Below are 18,421 nucleotides of genomic sequence, written 5' to 3'. Positions count from 1 at the left end.
CACCACCACCACCACCACCACCACCACCACCACCACCACCACCACCACCTGGCTTTGCCTCACAAAAATGTGCTATCCACACACCCCCATGGTCATAGGTTTCCATGACAATGACACACATCCCTGCCCACCCACCCACCCAGGGCCCCAAAGCTGGCCCCCAAGGGCAGTGAGACCTGGGCCTATCAGAAGAGGGCTAAAAGGATGCCAAAGGATGGAGACAGGCCACTCAATCTCTTTGAGCAAGAGAAACTGGGAGTCTGGATCCCTGAGGGGAGGAGTTGCTGGTGGAAGAAAGGGGTCACCAGGGGGTTTGGAGGGGATGGAGGAACTGGATCCCTAGGTTCTGGAAGGGGAATGCAGTGATAGGGGGCAGTGAAATGGGGGTTTCTGGGGGCTGAGGACGTCTCTCTGCACCTTGGCTGCAGATCTCTGTTCTCTGCCTTCATCTACCCTCACTGTTCCCATGGAAACCTTTTAAGCGAACTTCTCAGGAAGACAAAAATCTTTTTTTAAATGACTAAAGAGGGGGGTGGAGGGGGGGGCAGAAAGAGGGAGGGAGGGGAAGAGACAGATGGAGAGAGGGAGAGAGTTGGAGAGACAGACTGAGTAGATAGCTCTACAGACAGACAGAAAGATGATGGGGGTCTGATGAAGTTCCACTGGGAGCAGAGGGGAGCGACAGAGGAATCAAGAGGGGTGCAGAAAATAATGAGAAATCAGGGAGGAAAGAGAAAGGGGGCGACAGAATTGCAGAAAATAGCAGCAGTTGAAAAGACGAGAAAAAGGGGTGGGGGGAGAAAAGAGGAAGGGCCCACAGGCCCGGAGGTCTGGGAGAGGAATCAGGACCGTGGGGGTGGGGCAGAGGTCTGGGGGAAGGGCAGGAACTAGGTCATTCTCTCCACGATCTCAGACCAAGGGCTGGGAGGGGCAGGGGCCGGAACGCTCGGACAGGAAGCTAAAGATCTAAGGAGACTATTTTTACAAGCATCAGGAAAACAGGCAAACTTCGCTGCTGGAGAGGAAAAAGGGAGCGAAACAGAGCAAAGACCACTGGGGCCTCTCACCCACAGCCCCAGTCCCGCTCCAGATCCCAGAGGAGGGCGCCTTCTCCTTCCAGGCTCCCACTCGCAGGATGAGAGACTCTGTCTCCTCCTCCTCCTCCTCCCACCCCCTGACAGCTCCCTCATTTCCCGGACTCCCCCCTCCCCGGCAGCCCGGTCCACCTTCAGCCCTCTCCCCGCGACTGTCCGGGGCACGAGAGCCTGCTCGGCCGCCGTACCATGCTCGCCGTGGGGCCGCCCCTCCACCGGCACGGAGACCGTGCGTCTCAGCAGTTTGTTGCGACTGGACTCGCTCCTCCGGTCCCGGATCAGAAGGGGGTGTATCTAGGGGATGCGGGGGTGTGTCAGACCTCACTGGCCCAAGCCGTCCCTCTTCTTGCCCCCCGCCCCCACCACCGAGGAAGAATGAACCTCCCTGTCCATCGGGCCTGCCCACCTTCAGCCCCTGCTCCCGCACACTCTTGAAGTGTCTCGGGATGAGTCGATTGCTCTTTCCCCTCTCTCTCCAAGTGTCTCTCTCTCTCGTTCCCTCCCGTCCCATCCTCCTCTTCCCTCCCTCCATTTCTTTTGAAACACCCTCCGGGAAATTCTCCCAAACCCGACTCAGTTCTTCCGGCAACTCCGCAGGAGTCTGCTACTCTCCTAATCCCCTTTCCCCTTGACCTTCAATTCCTCCATTCTCCCCGCTTTCCTCCCAACCTCCCACCTCCCTCACCACCTTCCCTCCCTCCGTGCCTGTCACGGGGGTAGCAGAAGCTGCATTTATAATCAGGATCTACAGCTTGTCTCCCTCCCACGGCCGGGCTTTCGGCCAGACTGGGACCCAACCTCCCCACACCCCCCAAAGGGCCTGGTCACCTCCCCACACCCTTCATCTCCTTCCCTCGGCCCCCGGCCCCCACTCAACCTCTCTCACATCCCTCTTCTCTTGAGCCATTCCCACTCCCTGAGCCTCATCCCCAGCTCCAATCCTCCAATCTCCTCTACCCTACAAGAACCCCGCCTCGCTAGTCCCTAGCCCCAGGTCCACAACCCATCCACTTCAGCCCCTGTGGCCCTAAATGCTGCTTACCTACCCATCCCATCCCATCCCCCACCCTCCCTACTCCAGACTCTGGCCACTTGTAGTGCCCCTCAGCTTGCTGGCCACCGGTTCCCCCCACCACCTGGGCTCATCTCTACCATTCCACCATTACCCCATCCATTGCTCTCCCTCTTCATCCTCCCAACAGTCCCCACTCTCATTGGTTCCTGTTTCCCCAATTCATCCTGCAGACCACAACCTTTGGTCAAGACCCGCGACCACTAGTGAATCACTCAAATGCCCCCCAATGCCTAAAACTTGGACTCCCTAACCACCTCGTCCTTTAAAGCCACCATGTCCCCTGTGACCTGGAAATTCTAGCTGGCCATCTTTCTACACTCTCACTTGCCCCTCAGGTCCCTCAGAACCCCGATTAGCCCCAACTCCAATTCTAGCCCTGCCTCACCACACCCTCCCCAACAGCACTGGGAGCACATCTCTCACCACTAATCTGGTTTCGGAGGCTACCTATCACTCTCTAAAGCTGCTCTCCCACTCCCTGGGTCACACCTCTGGGCATCCATATCTGCATCCCATTTTCTCTGATGGGTCCCCCACTGCTGCTTCAGTGACTGGTGGGAACCCATACTCCCCTGCCTCTAATGGCCCTGCGTGGCCCCCTCCTCCCACACTTTGACTAGTCCCTGCCCCTCTCCTACTCCTACTCCTTTAGAAAATGTCCTCTACTTCTAGTTCCCCTCCTCCCCCTGGCTTCCCCTCCCTTATATTCTTTTCCTGATTGCTGTCTCTTGTGAAAGCCCTCCCAGTCTTTCTAAATCCTGACTGCAGGCACCTTCCCAATCTTCACCGCCATCCACACCAACATCCAATGACTTCTGTCATCTCTCCCAGTACCTCCCAGCACCCCCACCCCCCACCGCCCAGTTTCCCTCAATTCCCTCTCCCAACATGATAAGGGCAGGACTGGGAGTGGTGAATGATGGGTCTCGCTGAGGTAGGGGTGGGGAGAAGAGGAGAGGGTTCTCAAGGATCACTTTGGAGGTGATCCCTCCAAAGCAATACCCATTTTGCCACCCCTTCTCCAAACCCTTCAGTTTCCCTTTCCCATCCTAACCTATCCCACAATATGGTCAGGGTGACAACAGGAGCCACCCCCAAATCTTCAGAACCACATCTCCTTCCCAACCCTGCATATGGCCCAGAAAGATCCCCTGGCCAAGGGGAGAGAAGGCCTGTACTTTTGCACATCCCAATCCAAATCTCAGTGGCCACCCTCCCCAGGCCGCTTGCAAGTGTTTCTCTCTTTTTTGCTTTCTCTGTGCCTGTCATCCCTTCGCTAATGAGGATTCTCCTTCTTATTCTCTCCACATTCTCCCATGCTACCCAGAGGTCTTTTCCCAACCTTCCCACTCCGCTCACCTCGTCCTCATCCAGCATGAGAAGCTGGTTCCCCGAGATGATGCAGAACCGTGGGTTCCAACCAGGACGATCATATGGGGAATGAACGTATTGGGTTCGGTGCATAGGGGGTCCCCGTACATCTGGGGGACAGAGACACACAGAAACAGTAAGGGAGGCTCTATGCGTTTAGGAGACAGAGGCCCAAAATGGCAAGAGAGAGAGTCCACAAAGTGGGCGAATGACACCCCACCCGCCTTGAGATCACAGATAGAGGGTAGGCACATAGTAACTTTAAAGGAACAGAAGATAAGCCTGTATATCTGGGGGGAAAGAGGGGAGGGGAAATCACATCACAGGGGGCTCCATAGACTTGAGTTAAGAAATTCGGGGGGGGGGTGGTTTCAGGGAGGGGAAGCATATCATGACAGAGAGGGTACAAGTTTAGAGGCAGAGAAAGTGACCGTGCTTTCCATCCACATCAAAAAATATATATAAAAAGATGGAAGGAACAGCAAAACTGGCAGAAGGAAGGCACACAGAGATGGTGGTGGGTGACTGGGAAGAGGGAGGGCATCCAGAAGATGAGGACTTGGAGGGAAGGTGGCTCACCCATCTGTAAGACAGTGAGAGGAGGGCTGCACGGCTGTGGGAAAGAAGGATGGGGGTGGGGTGGGTAGGAACATTTGGGTCATGAAATTCTGATAGCTAAGCATCTGGAAAAGAGAGGAAGTGAGGGAGCTTACCTGTTCACAGAATCAGAGACAGGAGAGGGCCTCTCCTCCTGTCTCTCCTCTATTCTCAGCTCCCTCCTCCTCTAGCCCAACCCCGCTCAACCTCTGGGGAAAGTTCTGGTTCTTCTGGTGGTAGGGGGAGGATAGGTCTTGTCAACATCTGGCTATGGAGGGGCTGGAGAGTGAGGAGGTAGGAGACATGCCTTTGTTTGAATGAACAGAGACTGAATTGATCTCTTCTCCCACTCCATGCCCAGAGATTAAAGATTCAGTACTGCCCCTTCTCTTCACCTAGTCTCCACGGACAGGACGGAAGCCAACTCCACAGGTTAGGAACCTCTCCAAGGCACAGTGAGGAGCTTGAGGAAGAAAGAGGGGAAGGAAGGATGGAGGGTCTGGGCCTGTGACAGAGAGGGGGCCTCCAAAGTGCAAGCTGAGGATGGGGACAAACTTCTGAAAAAGAACACTAGACCAAGCATTGCCCATGCTCGGAGATGCCCCCAGGGGGCATCTTACCCAGTTTAGCTGTTCTTTCCATTCCCCCATCCCTGCAAACTGTCTCTCCTTTAAATCCCAATGCCACACACCATCACAGGGACACAGGGAACAGGCCCTATGGAAGTAAGAATCAAATTGGTGACATCAAAGTGATAGAAAATAGGTTTAAGGTATCACAGTGTGAAACAATTTAGAGGAAGAAAAAAAAAATCAAATCCTGTCACCTTTACAGGATAACTAATCATGGACATATTGCAGGAAAAGAACCGTTCTTTAAGCTCCCTCCTAAATGAGTACCCCGGGGCGCCTGGCTGGCTCAGTCAGTAGAGAATGTGACTCTTGATCTCAGGGTCATGAGTTCCATCCCCATGTTGGGAGTGGAGCCTACTTTAAAATAAATTAAAATCTAACTGAATACCCCTGAGCAGGAAAGTTTTGAAAAATCTAGCCCCTTTCTGTCGATATGCATGTTCTTCAAATGGACGTAACCTTCACATCAGAGTCAGAGATGAACCCCTAGAATACATATATTTAGAAACCCCAGTACTTCCAGACTTTCACCATCTCCAGGCCACCTCCGAGATTCTCTCCAATACCCTCTTAGATACAGATATCACCAGTCCCTAGGCTCTGAGACTGCACACACTGCAGGCAACATGCCCACCGCACTCAGACTCTGAGGGCTCCCGGAAGAGAAGTCTGTCGATACATATAACCATTCTGGGAGGGGCTGGTTCTGGCTGTAGCCACAGGAAGGCAGGCTAGAGTTTAGGGGACACTTTCCCCCCGGGAACAGGGAAGGTTGCAGGGAACTTAGCTTAGGAGCGACTCTGGAAACACACACCCCACACACACATATTGTCTGGACTTAAGTAAGGATGATTCTGGGAGGCAGATGCAAGAGACAGACCAACACAGCTGAGAAAAGGGAAAAAAATTTTACTAGGATAAGAAATCCCACAGGGCTTAGATGGGGATGTCTCATAGGCCCTGTTCCAACCATCAAAACCTACATCTTTGCACCCCAAATCTCCAACGCCCCGGGAAGTAGAGGAGACAAGAAAAGAGGAATGGGTGGTAAGAGCGAAGTAAGGTATTAGTGGAAAGTAGGTAGGCACAGACTTGCAGTGACAAGATGGGGAATGGGGTAGGGATAGAGAATGGACTGGGGGACAAATCACAGGGATGGAGCTAAGTGAAAAGGAGGCAGAAATGAGAGTCAATCCCTAGAGACAAGGGAATATACCAGAAAAGCCCAGTCAGACATGGGGCAGAGGAAATGAGGTGCACCTAACAGGGGTACTAAGACAATGGGGTCATGAAGGAGAGGTAGAGAGGTGGCAGAGATATAAGGGAGCTACCAGATAGAAGGGAGGGGAGAGGGAATGGGCCAGAGAAGGGACTGAGATAGGGGAAGAACAGAAGGGGGACTCATATAAGGAACGGACACCATATGGGGGGAAAGATATAGGTGATGGACACCAGAGGAGGGAGGGGGAATGGAAATAAGGATTGGAGGTGGGGGATGGGGGTAAAAGTGGTGAAGTGAAGGGGGCGGATAGGACCCCAGAGGGTACATTTCTCTGGTCAAAGGCCTTAGTGATGGTCAGAGTCTGGGGCAGGGTCCTAACCTGCCCTCTACTCCCAGCGCTCAATCTTACTTCTATTGCCCCCTCCCCCCCCCCAATAAACCACCCCCCTCTTCCCTCCATCTGGACCCTCCATTCCCCCACCCCCCACTGCCTCCCTCTCTCTCCATCTGGCCCCTTCTTCTCTCCCTCCATCCTCCTCTCTTTTTCAACCCCCTACCATTCTCTGAGCCCCTCCACCATATACTACCCCCCCCCCCATCTTCTTGGCCTCTCTTTCCATCCCTGTGTTTTCATTTCCCCCTTCCGGCCCCTCTCCTAAGACTCTGTCCTTCTATTTCCTTAATATCTCCTCATCTCTCAGCTCCCACCTCCAAATTATTTCTGCAGGTCTCCCCCCAACCCTAGCCTTCTATATTCCCACCCTTTCTGGCAATCTCTTTTCCCCTTCATCATTTTCCCTTCAGCCCCATTCAAAGCCTGTTTCCTGGCCCCTCCGGCCCCTATCTACCCCTATCTTCTGGCCTCCCAATCCTCCTTCCCCATTGCTCCCATCCCTGCCTTCCCGGTCCTCCTCTCTCTCCCTCCATTTCAGCTGCTCCCCTCCCTGGCCCCGGCTCTGCACCCCCCCCCCACCCCTGCCCCTCCCCCTCTTGCCCCCCCCCCCAACTGGCCCTCCCCCTCCCCTCACCACCGTACCTCTGAAGGGGGCATAGGACATCGCGGGGATGCTCCCCCGATGGATGGAGGCGCGAGACCTGCTCATCAGGCCTGGGGGGGAGGGGGCGGGGGGACGGGGGAGAAAGAGAAGAGAGAGGGGGAGAGAGAGGGGGAGAAGGAGGAGGAGGTGGAGGAGGAGGAGGAGGAGGAGAGAGGAGGAGAGAGGAGCAGAGAGGAGCGGAGAGGAGGAGAGAGGAGGAGGAGGAGGAGAATAGGAGCCAACGGCAGCAGCGGCAGCCGGGAGGGAGAGAGAGAGAGAGAGAGAGAGAGAGAGAGGGGGGCGGGGGAGTGAGCGAGAGAGGAGAGAGCAGGAGGAGGAGGAGAGAGAGACTCTGCAGCCCCCACCCCTACCCAGTGAGAACCAGAGAGAGAGACCCCTGCCTCAAAAACATAGTAGACGGAGTGCAGTTCTAAAGATGCAGACCTCAGATCCTGAGACTGACAGACCCCAGACCCACAGAGAAATATACCTTGCCACCCCCCAGGGGGGGCGGTTAATTTTAAACCCCAAATCTAGAGGGAAAGATACCCCAATCTCAGGGCACAAAACAGATCCTGGACTCCCCTCCCCATTGAGAGAAGGGTCAGAGATCAAAATATCAATGTCCAGCTTCAAAAAGGTTCTGCACAGCCACAGAAATCTTAAGACTCCAGAATCAGATGGTGATTTCAGGAACCAAGATCAGAGACCTAGAGTCAAAGAAAAAGATGAGATCCAGATTCAGAAAAAATCCAGACCTCGAATTAGGTCTTAGAGAACTCAGATCCAAAGATACCAGACCCCAGACTTAAATCTCAGAGAAAAGAAACTGCAGACTCAGAGACTGATAACTCAGGAGACCAAGAAACTCCAGACCTGAGGGTTGAGGATGGGCAGAAGGGAAAAGAGAGAAGAAGAGGAGAAAGAGACACTCAGGTAGCTCAGAGATGTAGAATGCAGAGACCCCAAACTCATAAAGAGTTTGAAAGACCTGGAGAGAGAGTGATCTCGGTCCCAGAAACACAGAAATTCCCAAAACAAAAAGGAATCTCGGTCCCAAGAAAGATCCCACTGCAAATACCGAAAGGCCCTGCAGAGATCCAGCTCAGAAACAAACTCCAAATCCAAAGACAGATCTCAGGGAGACGTCATCCCCAGAGACGCAGGTAGGACAGAACTCTGATAAACGCCCAGTGACACCCACCCAGCAGACCCAGAGACCCCAGATCTTGAAAGGAGGAGAAATACTGGGTAGGGGGAGTGGCAAGAGCCTTTTCTCTGCTGCCTCCTCCCACCTCTCTCTCCTCTCATTGGCCCCCTCTCCATTTTTGGGTCACTGGATGTGCTTGGGCCCCAGGGAAGTTATGTAGGACAGGTCCAGGCTCCTGGGGGATGGGTTAAGGGAAGGAGACCCAAGACTCAGAGGTGTTATAAGTCCTGAAGAGTTCAATAGAAGAGGGGTGAGGGACAAAAGGACCATCACCACGTCTTGGTGTCCTCCATATCCCCAACCTGCTGCCCTCGTCTCTTCCCCACCCCCACCCCATTCACCAGTCTGTCTCCAGCTGTAGGGTTTCAGTTAAGAAGGCTGAATTGCCCTCAGCCCCATTTTCATCACCCTCTATCCCATTCACAGGGTTTCACTCTGTCCTTTTAAAAAAGCATCTTGCCCCACCTAGCCATCGTCTTGCCATGCACATCCCTGCCTAATCACTTTCCCCTGCCCAGGGACAGCTGGCTTCTCAGATTATCCCTGTTCATTACCCAACCTAGACCTATGTCAGTCCTAACCAAAGAGGCAGGGGGCGCTCTCTTTACCCCCTGAGATTCGAGCTTCCCAGACCCTCCCACTCCTTAAGGCCTCGGGAACAGTCTAACGGCTGTAACTGGGCACATTCTGGCGTTTAAAGATGATTCCACACTCCACAACCTGACGCATCGAATTGGCGGGGTCTCCAGCCCCCCTTTCCTAGCACCAGCACTCTCGTCACGTGGCGTGCGGGGCTGGCCAGCGATTGGCCTCTTCGCGTCGCTCATTGAGATACAGCCGCCTGAGGGAGACAGGCCCCCTCACGTGACAGTGGAACGACGCTGCGGCTCCCCTCAGCCTGCAATTGGCTGTTTTCCGGTTTACACGGAAACAAGAGTGCCATTTCCGCGCACGTCTACAGATCCGGCTGTCGATTGGCCCAATTCCCTTTCGCTCCTCCTCCTTCAGGAGGAGGGGCAAACTGGGCCACGTGAGGGCCAGGATTGGCTGGCTCTGGATGCTCGGTCCGTCTTCCGCTGTGGTCGCGTGGTGTGCTTTTTCTTATCACGTGACTGCTGCCCAGGTAAGAAGAGGCCGCTCTTCCTGGGTTTGGGGTCGTTTCTCGGAGTTACGTGTGATTTTTGACATTCAACCCTCCTCTACCAGCAATAGGCTGCATGAGTTGGGGGCGGGCTTCCGCAATCCTGTTCGGCGCAGGGGTGAGTGACCGGCCCCGCCCCTTCCGGTCCTCGCAGCCTCTACCACCACCCGCTCCCCAAATCCTAGAGGTTGGCTTCTGAGGAGGGAGTGGAAACCGAGTCTGCCTTAATTCCTCAAGTTTCTCTCCCAGCTTCAGGGACCTTTTCCTTCGGGGTGCAGAAGAGGGGAAGGGCAGAGCTTGTCTATCCAAGCGAAGGGTTCACGAGATGCAGTTTCCTCGGGTAGTTGTGGAGTGACACCGAATTCATTTCGTGCTCTCAGGCCGCTCTGTTTCTGTCGCTTCTTTGGATGCCGGCGCTGCTGCCTGTGGCCTCTCGCCTTCTCTTGCTACCCCGAGCTCTGCTGACCATGGCTTCCGGAAGCCCCCCGTCCCAGCCCTCGCCGGCCTCGAGCTCAGGCTATGTTCCCGGCTCAGTCTCTGCAGCCTTTGTCACCTGCCCCAACGAGAGGGTCGCCAAGGAGATCGCCAGGTGGGAACCTTAGCGTGGAGCCAGGAAGGAGGATCGTGAGGGGAGAGAGTTGGAGGTGGCAGAGAAGTGCACTCCTGCAGCTTCCTACCTGATCTCCCGCTTTGGAACCCTGTCCTTTGGCTGCCAGTGCAAAACTCCGGGTCATGGGGCATTCTGAATGGGGCTTTCTCTTCACCTTCAGGGCTGTGGTGGAGAAGCGCCTGGCAGCCTGCGTTAACCTCATCCCTCAGATTACATCCATGTGAGTCATAGGCTTTGGGGGGGGGGGGTGGTTAACCTGACTCTAGGGGCTGACTGGGCCTTTCCTTGAGGGCAGTCTTTGCTCCCTTAACACTCTCTCCCTGACCTTTTCAGCTATGAATGGAAAGGAGAGCTTGAGGAGGACAATGAAGTGCTGATGGTGAGAAACGTTTCCCCATCCAGCGAAACCCTTTTGAAACCTTTTTGACTCCTATCCGTCAAGAGATCCTGAAATCAACCCCACCCCTGATTCAGTCATGCTTATCTTTGCTTCTTAGATGATTAAAACCCGAAGTTCCTTGGTTCCAGCTTTGACAGATTATGTTCGGTGAGAACTCTGACGTGGGTAGGGGTGAGGGCGTGGGGTAGGACTTGTTGGGCAGTCCGAGGGAGTGGGCTCCTTTAGGTAAATCTTTGAGTGATTCCTCCCCCCCCCCCCGCCCCCACCATTTTTTCAGTTCTGTGCACCCTTACGAAGTGGCCGAGGTGATCGCATTGCCTGTGGAGCAGGGGAACTCCCCATATTTGCATTGGGTGCACCAGGTTACAGAGTCAGTTGCCGACTCCAGCACAGTCCTACCATGATGAGCCCGGTTCCTGCCATGTTCCCCTTGTATATTTCAATGCCCTTTGACTTGCAGTGATAACTGGGCCCCTAATAAATCCTGTCTGTGGTTCTCTCTGCCTTTTGCCTCTTTTCTTGTCACATATGTGAATTTGGGAAGATTAGAAGTGCTTCTGTTTCCTGTGTTCTCATCTTCCAGAATGACCCAGGGCTGCTAGATTTGTTTATTTACCTTTATTTCAATCATACAGAGTCTGGGATCCTTTATCATCCCCCACCCCCCTGCCCTCAGTCTCAGTCCCCAGGGGTTAAATAATTTTAAAAAATATTTAAAAAGCTGTAACAAAATAACATCAAAGGAAATGGGAAGAGGGATGGGGGAAGGGTCAGGAATCACGAAGGGAGCAGAGAAGAGACAGCCTCTCCCCCAATCCCCCCACCTGGATTCCAGCCTGGGCAGTAGAGAGAACTACCCCCTACCTCCCCAGGTACATCCCAGCTGTAGGTGAGGTCAGAGGTCAGGGTATGAAAGTGCCGGTGTGTGTGAATGGGGAGGTGGGCAGAGGCAGGCTGTTCAGAAGATGCCCCCACCTCCCCACTCAACCAGGTACTGCACAGAACCATCAGGCCGTACTCTCCGAGCAAGGACCCGGACAGGGTCCCCTCGGGAAAGGTAGCCAACCCCACCTCGGACTCCTCCCCCAGTCCCAGGAGACAAACTACGGCACAGGGGAGAAGCGGGTGCTGAGCGTCTAGGAAGACCTGGGGAAGGGGCTGGGACTGAGGAAGATGAGGCAGTCATCGAGTGGGGGGCACTTTTAGGGATGTCTGTGGGGAAACCAATGTGAAGTTCCAGGGGTGACCTAGGGAGAGAAGGCAATCGTGAGTCCAGGTGCAGACAAGGACTGACTGAAAATGGAGCTCACATGTGGATCAGAGGAATGAAGCAATCAAGTTAGAGACTGAGGAACTTAGGAACATAGAGGTGAAGAGGGGTGGCACAGGCAAAGGGGTAGAATCTCACCTGTCTGGGGGTTCACCATCCCCAGAGGTCCCTGCGGTGCTGGCAGAGGGGTGGAAGGAAGCGAACATCCGGATGGGACTGCTGGGGTTGGGGAGGGGGAAAGTCAGGACCTGAAGCCGGGGAATAGGACCCTCTCCCACTGAGAAGGGCAAAGCGCAAACATTAGCCCCAAGGAATCCCCATCCCCAGAATACTAGGGATCAGACATTGGTTCTAGAAGTCTCTCTAAGACAAGAAGGGGGGAGCCAAGGGGGAGAAATAATTCTGGGTAAGAAAGTTCAGAGGATGTAGATAATTGGAGAAGAGACTCCAAGGGTGCATATCTGGTTGGAGGGTGAAGGAGCACTGACCTGGGCAGGCAGCGGGCGTCTGTGGGCCGGAAGTTGTAGCCGCTGCTGCCCTGGTAACTCTGGTTAGGGCTGGGGGTTGGTGGAGACACTGAGGCCTAGAAGAAGGAGCAAAGGACTGAGAGAGAATCCTTGATTCCTTCCCACACCACCGTTTGCTCCGTGGGGATCCCCCTGCCCCTGTACCTGCAGTGCCCTCTGCAGACGAGCCCGCTCCCTTTGCTCCTGGGGCTCGGGCTGATTGCGCACTGCTGAGGGTGGCCCCAGCTCCTCCATTTTCCCCTTCTGCCTCCTCCTCAGGGGCTCTGGCTCCGGCCTCCGGCGCTTCCCCAGGGGACGTGAGACCCCTCCCCCAGGGCCCTGCCCTGAAGGGAAGCTGTAAGAGGCCTCCTTATCCCCCCAGCCCCCTCCCGGACACCCCAAAGACCTCCCCATCTCCATACATATACCACCCCCTACTGATACCCTGAGAATTTCCCCATCCTCCCTGGACCAGTGACCTGGTGGGGGCTCCATCTCCAGTAAGGGGCTCTACAGGGGGAGGGATCCGAGCATGAAGACCAAACAAACATTTCCTCTTCTTAATCTCCCTCCCTGAAATGAAACTGGGGTGAGGAGACAAATGATACAGGGTCAGTGCAGTAAAAAAGAGCCCTTCTTATGCTGTCACTTTTCAGAGATGATCTTCCAGGGGGGTGGCGGCCCCTTCCCTCCCAGGATTCCATATCCATATCTGCATCTCATTCTGAGCCTGTCTCCATCCAACTCACCGGTCCTTGTGGCTGTTGAGAGCAGAGAGGAGTTTGGAAGAACGTTCTCCCTTGGGGGTATCTGAGAGCTGGGGGAGGGGAGGGAAAATGGGGTCAGGGGAGCAGTGGTGCTTCCCTTCCCCCTTTCTTTATACTTCCTTGTTCCACCCTCACCGCCGAAGCCTCACTACCACTACCCCTTACCTCCCCGAGGAGCAAACTGTCCCAATTCTCAGAGGTGAATGGGAGGATCTCACGGTCAAAATCAAAGTATTTTTTCTTACAGCAAACGCTGAGGTGATAGAGGACAAGATGGGCCACATCCACCCTGAAGAAATATTGGGTTGTCAAGGTTGTGGAAGCATTAAAAGAGCCTAGAGAATCCCGAGCTGGGAGGTTGGGGTGTGCAGGATAAAATCCTGGGGGTGTGGAGAGAAGTTACACTGGTCCCCAAACCAGCTCACCAGCGAAGCTGTAGCCTCCTGACCTTCTCAGGGCCCCCCCGACACACACAGCATTCAAACTCATAGAACCTGGAAGTGGGCGAGAAGGAGAGAACACACCTTATGCAAGAAAACAATACCTACCACGCTATAGAGGACTCACGAGCAAGGATGGGGCACGCAGGGAAGGGAAGCTTCAGAGCTTGGGAAGAGGACAGATCTGAGACAGCATGGCAGGGCGCCAAGAGGGTGGAGCAGAGTGAGAGGGCTCCCCGCGTGGCTCCCGGCTGCCCCAGTCTCACCTGTCCCCATAGAGGAGGGGCTTGCTCAGACACTGGGTGCAGGCTTCATGGAACCACTGCAGGCAGCTCCGGCACTGCAGCATTTTCAGGTTCCACCTGCGGGGGAGCACAGGCCTAGTGACCTCCAGACACTGCCCCCACCTCCACTGCCCCGGACCCTACTCACCACCTCCCCCTGCCCTCTTCGGCACTCGTGTCACTCTGTTCTTTCTCCTTCATTCCCCGAAGTCCGCCTTCCCCCTACTCTATCACTCATTCCTTACCTCCCCCCCTCATTACTCACTCCCCAGGACCACCACAGTAACAGTAGCTCTGCTGCCGGTTGCTCAGATGTCCAGCGTCCCAGTCGAGCCCCTTCAGTCCATATGGCAGTGACAGCTTCATGCCCAGCATGGCCCGGGCGTAAGGGCCCTTCTTCAGTGCACCCCCCCTCTGCAGAGAGGGAGTGGACAGGCCGCCTCAGAGGGGTGGTGGGGAGAAGCTGTGGGTAGGGGGTTCCCACAGGAAAGCGCCTTTACCTTGGTGGCGATGGCGAAGACACACTGGCGGCAGACCCAGGATGGGCCCTCTCCCTCTCCAGGGGCTGGAGCTCTGGGAACGTGGCAGTCCTGGTGATAAGCTGAATAATGATAATATTGAGGGTAGACCAACCACTTATGGCATTGCATACCTGGGTGGGCTAGATACTGGGATAGGAAGAGTCTCAGCCACCTCATTTCATTTTTCGCCACGATCCTGCTGCAGTGAGTGACTTACTCTTATTTTACAGTTGAGGGAACCAGGCTCCTAGAGGTTTGGGGATTTGCCCCAAATCTTATGATTAGACAAGGGTGTATTTGAAGCACCCACTGTCTACAAAGCTCGCGCCTCCCCCCTCCATGGCTGTTTCTCCCTGTGCTGGAAGGGAGTGAGGTTACAGGGTTGAGGACACTGCCCAGAGCAATGGCTTGGGGACTCAGCCAGGAGAATGGCATAAGGACCATGGTGGAGGGAAGGTTCAGAGGCAAGCTAGACCATTCAGGTGTTCCGCCCTCTCACCGTGGCGACACTTCTCACAGCTGACCAGCCGGTTCCCAGGGACCACAGTCTCAGAGCGACAGACACAGCAGAGGAGTTCCTCCCCAGGGAGGGCAGCTGTGAGGAAACACAGTGTTGCAGGGTCTGTCCTCAAGCCCCTTTCCATCCCCCAAGCCAAGTTTCTATTTTCCATGGCATGCACACACTTGGGTCCCCAGGGTCTCACCGGGACTAATGTCTTTCCATAGAACCAGAAACTGGGAATCGTCCTCAAACTGGACCAGACACACCTCCCGAGCACTGTCCACCTGGAATGGATGAGCACAGGGGATGAAACAGGAATCAGAACTACATAAGGGGAATGGGGGAAAGGCGCTAGGTCAGAAATCAAAAAGGTCTTACCTTCTTGATGGTCCCCAAGTATAGCAGCCCATCCGTCCATCTGGCCAAAACATCTTGACCCTCCCAAAGTCGAGGCCTGGGGCCTGAAGTGGGAGCAGGGGAGGCTGGGTCCCAAAGTGGGGGGGCACCAGAGCGGCTCAGCCGGGGGGGCTGTGCCATTGCATCCTGGGGGGGCCTAGCCAGAAGTGGGATAGGAGAAGGTTATGAATGTTGAGAAACTGTCTCCAGTTTTCTTTGCCTCAAGGACTCAAGCTGCTGTGCCCCCAGACTCCAAATCTGAAGCACCTGGATAGGAAATCACACAGCCCCCCTCCCAAGCTTCCTGACTCCAGCTCTTCCAACTCTGGTGCCTGGCTCTCCTCTCCCTAACTACCCCCACCTCCCAACCTAGTTCTCTAGCTTCCCAGCTTCCAGAGCTCCCCTGGGATACTATATCCTGGCCTTGAGATTGTAGGAGAAACGATGATCGAAGAAGCAAAGGTTACCATTCAGTTTCTACTATCACCTTCTCCTGTTAGAGGTATCATAATTGGGGTGCTCTGCTACCCAGAGATGTGTTTCGGGACCTTTTCTGGAGATGTTTTCCAGAATAGGAACGGCTGCCTCCCTGGGCCCGCGTGTCTCATTCAGAACAATCAACCTGATGCCAGGTTATGTCAGGTCACCCTCAAATACGGGGCTCCCTGCCCCCGGGTTAGATAACTTCCCTGAGTGCCCCGGGAGGGGGGCGTGTCCCAGTCCCGGTCTCTACTCCCCATGACGGCGAGTCCGAGAGGGGACTTGAGTCGGCCCAGCCCGAACCGATGCCTAGGCGGCGAGGCTCTCCCGCCCGCGCCCTGCGCGCCGACCCCCGGCTCCCTGCCCCCCCACGGGCGCCTCCCGCCGCCTCCTTACCAGTGACAGCTGGGGCCGCCGGGAGCCGGGCAGAGGCAGACGTGGGAGACCGAGGCGAACCCCCCGCGCGGGGAGGGCACGTCTGGGCGTCGGAGGGCGGGCAGGCAAGGGCCGGGGGGTCCCCAGGCCCAGCCCCTCCGTCCCGGCAGCTCTGGGGCGTATGACGCAGCAGCCAAAGCAGCGGCAGCGGCAGGAGGAGGCGGCGGGGGAAAGGAGGGGAGGGGAGGGGAGGGGAGGGACAAACCGGCTCGGGGGGAGGGTGGTGGGAGGGGAGGACTGGGGGAAAGGAGGAGCCGGTGGGGGGGGCGGGCACCACCTCACCCCACCTCCCTCACCTCCAACGGGCCTGGAGGCCGCCGAGCGAGCTGTGCCCTCTCCACAGCTGGGGCGGGTGGAAAGTCAAGACCAGGAGGGAGAGGGAATCCCCACAGCCCCTTCCTCGGAGGGAGACCCGCCTTCGGGGCAGGAGGGAATCCCCCCCCTCCCGACAGCCGGCCTCCAGACTGGCCCCCGCCCCAGCCACATCCGTTAACTGCCCCCCCAACCTCCATGGTCACTCCAAGTCCCGCCTCCCGGCCCCAGTTCACGACCCCGCCCTCCATTCACCCTTCCCGTCGCCCCCGCCACGCCCTCCTCCCTCGAGTGCCCCGCCCTCCTCCCGCCTTTGCCCCCGGCCCCGCCCTCCCCGTGGCAAATTCCCCCCCCAACGCCGCCGCGCTTCTGCGCACGCGTGACCCCTCCCGCGCGCGGCACCTGGGAGGATTGGACCCCTCCTCTATGGGGCGGCGGCCGTTACCGGTTGGCGCGAGCTAGTCAGCGGGCGTGCGTCCCGCCCAGCGCTTCTAGGGCGGGTGCTCAGACCAGGAGAGCTAGCAGCGAGGCAGTGACGCCGCCGAGGGCCAGCCAATGGGCAGCGGGCGGGCCGGCCCTGGCGGTTCGAACGCTAAGGCAGGGAAAGGGCGGGAGGGGAGAGCCAGCAGTTTGTGGGAGGGCGCGCCAGCCCCGCCTCTGGGCTCGGGTTCCCACCTTCCCTTATCCACCAGAGACTTCCCGCGTGGGGCTGGGGTGGCCGGCGGCAAACTAATGACGGTGGTTGGCTAGTGGGCACATCTCCTAGATGCGGACAACCCGGGAGGGTATGGGAGCCTCATGCCACCTAGACTCCAGGGGATGGCCTAATGGGGAGAAAAGCTGAAGCCCTTGCCCTGCAGAGCACAAATACTTGGCAGAGTGGACAGTTCCCATTTCTACAGATTTGGGCAATCGCTAATAAAACCTTTATTAAAAGACAAAAAAAACAAAACAAAAAAAACTGTTCTTTATTTGATAGACCCAGGTCATACGGCACCCCTTCCCCCCACCCCCCAATAAAGCATCCCTCAGCTGCCCCATCCCCATCCCTAAACACACACACAGGATCTGGATCAGTCTTCATTTCCTGTTAGCCTGGGCCGTACCAATAACACACTGGTTCACCTGCGGACAGGGGGTTTAGACAAGATAAAAACGTTTTCAGAGTAGCCAAAAGTACAGTTTTTCTCCAAGATCACCTCCCACTCCCAATATTAGGGCTGCCCTCAGAAAATACTGAAACCAAGGGCTCTGAAGGCAGGTACAGGCCTCAGTTATGGTTAGTTCTATGCCCATTGACCACACAAAGTCAAAGAGTAGGTGAAAAGGCTTGAGAAGGACAGAAGCCACACACAGGAGCAGAGAGAGATGAAGTGTCCATTTCCAGCAATTTCGTGGCCCAGAGACCCAAGCCCTCCTAATAAGCTAGATAAAACATGAACAACACTCATTTAGGAATCAAGGCTCCTCAGAAAAATGATCCCAAGTCTAGGGCAGGATTTGTACAAAGTGAATCTAGAATAAAGACTACTTGGGTCCTGTCTAAAGGACACAGGAGCCAACTTAAAGGAGCTCCCACTGGGCTAAGATGGAGCAATTTGAGCATCAGAAAGAATAATGACTACAAAGGATAGATATCAATACATAAGCATCTGTAAAATGATACTCCCCCACCCCCCATAAAAACTCACTTGGTTACCTTTGGAAGTTGCCAAGATATCAACTTCTAATACTAGAAATCGATAAAGAATCTAGCATGTATCCTGCATTTCCTATATGTGCAGAATTTCAGAGTAACCAAATAATACATGGTAAAGGAAAGTACTTTCTAGAAGAAATGTGACTACTACGTGTAGAATGGGAAAATTAAACTCCCTAATGAAATAGAAGATCTATGGCACAAAAACAGACACATAGACCAATGGAATAGAATAGAAACCCCAGAACTAGACCCACAAACGTATGGCCAACTCATCTTTGACAAAGCAGGAAAGAACATCCAATGGAAAAAAGACAGCCTCTTTAACAAATGGTGCTGGGAGAACTGGACAGCAACATGCAGAAGGCTGAAACTAGACCACTTTCTCACACCATTCACAAAAATAAACTCAAAATGGAT

The 18,421-nt window shown here is 55.2% G+C and overlaps 4 protein-coding genes across 11 annotated transcripts in view; 1 reads left to right on the top strand and 3 right to left on the bottom strand.

Annotated features, from left to right (window-relative positions):
- The window catches only part of SYNGAP1 (synaptic Ras GTPase activating protein 1), a 31,809-nt gene extending 24,652 nt beyond the window's left edge, over positions 1 to 7,157 (bottom strand). Inside the window, exons 1-3 of the mRNA XM_040473111.1 lie at positions 7,028 to 7,157; positions 3,529 to 3,650; positions 1,283 to 1,388 (exon numbers count right to left, since the gene is read on the bottom strand). Coding sequence (XP_040329045.1) covers positions 1,283 to 1,388; positions 3,529 to 3,650; positions 7,028 to 7,094 — 295 coding nt within the window. The 5' untranslated portion in view covers positions 7,095 to 7,157. The remainder of the gene's footprint in view (positions 1 to 1,282; positions 1,389 to 3,528; positions 3,651 to 7,027) is intronic.
- Positions 7,158 to 9,237: 2,080 nt separating this feature from the next.
- Positions 9,238 to 10,892, top strand: CUTA (cutA divalent cation tolerance homolog). Of its 3 annotated transcripts, none has more exons than XM_040473212.1 (6): positions 9,238 to 9,361; positions 9,760 to 9,968; positions 10,150 to 10,209; positions 10,323 to 10,368; positions 10,487 to 10,536; positions 10,667 to 10,892. In XM_040473212.1, the coding sequence occupies exons 1-6, from the start codon at positions 9,296 to 9,298 to the stop codon at positions 10,791 to 10,793; spliced, it is 558 nt and encodes a 185-aa protein (XP_040329146.1). In that variant the 5' UTR covers positions 9,238 to 9,295; the 3' UTR covers positions 10,794 to 10,892. The 3 variants fall into 3 exon arrangements, with proteins under 3 accessions (XP_040329146.1, XP_040329147.1, XP_040329148.1); XM_040473213.1 differs by lacking the exon at positions 9,238 to 9,361 and adding an exon at positions 9,368 to 9,497; XM_040473214.1 differs by lacking the exon at positions 9,238 to 9,361 and adding an exon at positions 9,497 to 9,566.
- Positions 10,893 to 10,988: 96 nt separating this feature from the next.
- PHF1 (PHD finger protein 1) lies at positions 10,989 to 16,466 on the bottom strand. Of its 5 annotated transcripts, none has more exons than XM_040473207.1 (15): positions 15,952 to 16,195; positions 15,058 to 15,232; positions 14,882 to 14,963; positions 14,677 to 14,772; positions 14,157 to 14,257; positions 13,922 to 14,070; positions 13,639 to 13,734; positions 13,358 to 13,426; positions 13,098 to 13,221; positions 12,915 to 12,982; positions 12,645 to 12,749; positions 12,331 to 12,520; positions 12,148 to 12,242; positions 11,798 to 11,875; positions 10,989 to 11,636 (listed from the first exon to the last, which is right to left on the bottom strand). In XM_040473207.1, exons 2-15 carry the CDS (start codon positions 15,214 to 15,216, stop codon positions 11,348 to 11,350), a joined length of 1,701 nt encoding a protein of 566 aa, XP_040329141.1. In that variant the 5' UTR covers positions 15,217 to 15,232; positions 15,952 to 16,195; the 3' UTR covers positions 10,989 to 11,347. The 5 variants fall into 5 exon arrangements, with proteins under 5 accessions (XP_040329141.1, XP_040329140.1, XP_040329142.1 ...); XM_040473206.1 differs by having other exon boundaries at positions 11,798 to 11,878; positions 15,952 to 16,192; XM_040473208.1 differs by lacking the exon at positions 11,798 to 11,875 and having other exon boundaries at positions 15,952 to 16,198.
- A 718-nt stretch (positions 16,467 to 17,184) lies between these two features.
- KIFC1 (kinesin family member C1) overlaps positions 17,185 to 18,421 on the bottom strand; it is a 16,333-nt gene continuing 15,096 nt past the window's right edge. For both annotated transcript variants that reach the window (XM_040473205.1, XM_040473204.1), the window contains exon 11: positions 17,185 to 17,427. In XM_040473205.1, coding sequence (XP_040329139.1) covers positions 17,383 to 17,427 — 45 coding nt within the window. In that variant the 3' untranslated portion in view covers positions 17,185 to 17,382. The remainder of the gene's footprint in view (positions 17,428 to 18,421) is intronic.

Source organism: Herpailurus yagouaroundi, unplaced genomic scaffold, assembly GCF_014898765.1.
Source record: "Herpailurus yagouaroundi ecotype Mexico unplaced genomic scaffold, PumYag 139, whole genome shotgun sequence".
In the NCBI taxonomy this organism is placed as follows: Eukaryota; Metazoa; Chordata; class Mammalia; order Carnivora; family Felidae; genus Herpailurus; species Herpailurus yagouaroundi.
Note: the sequence above shows the minus strand (reverse complement) of the source record. Positions and strands in the feature narration are given on the sequence as shown.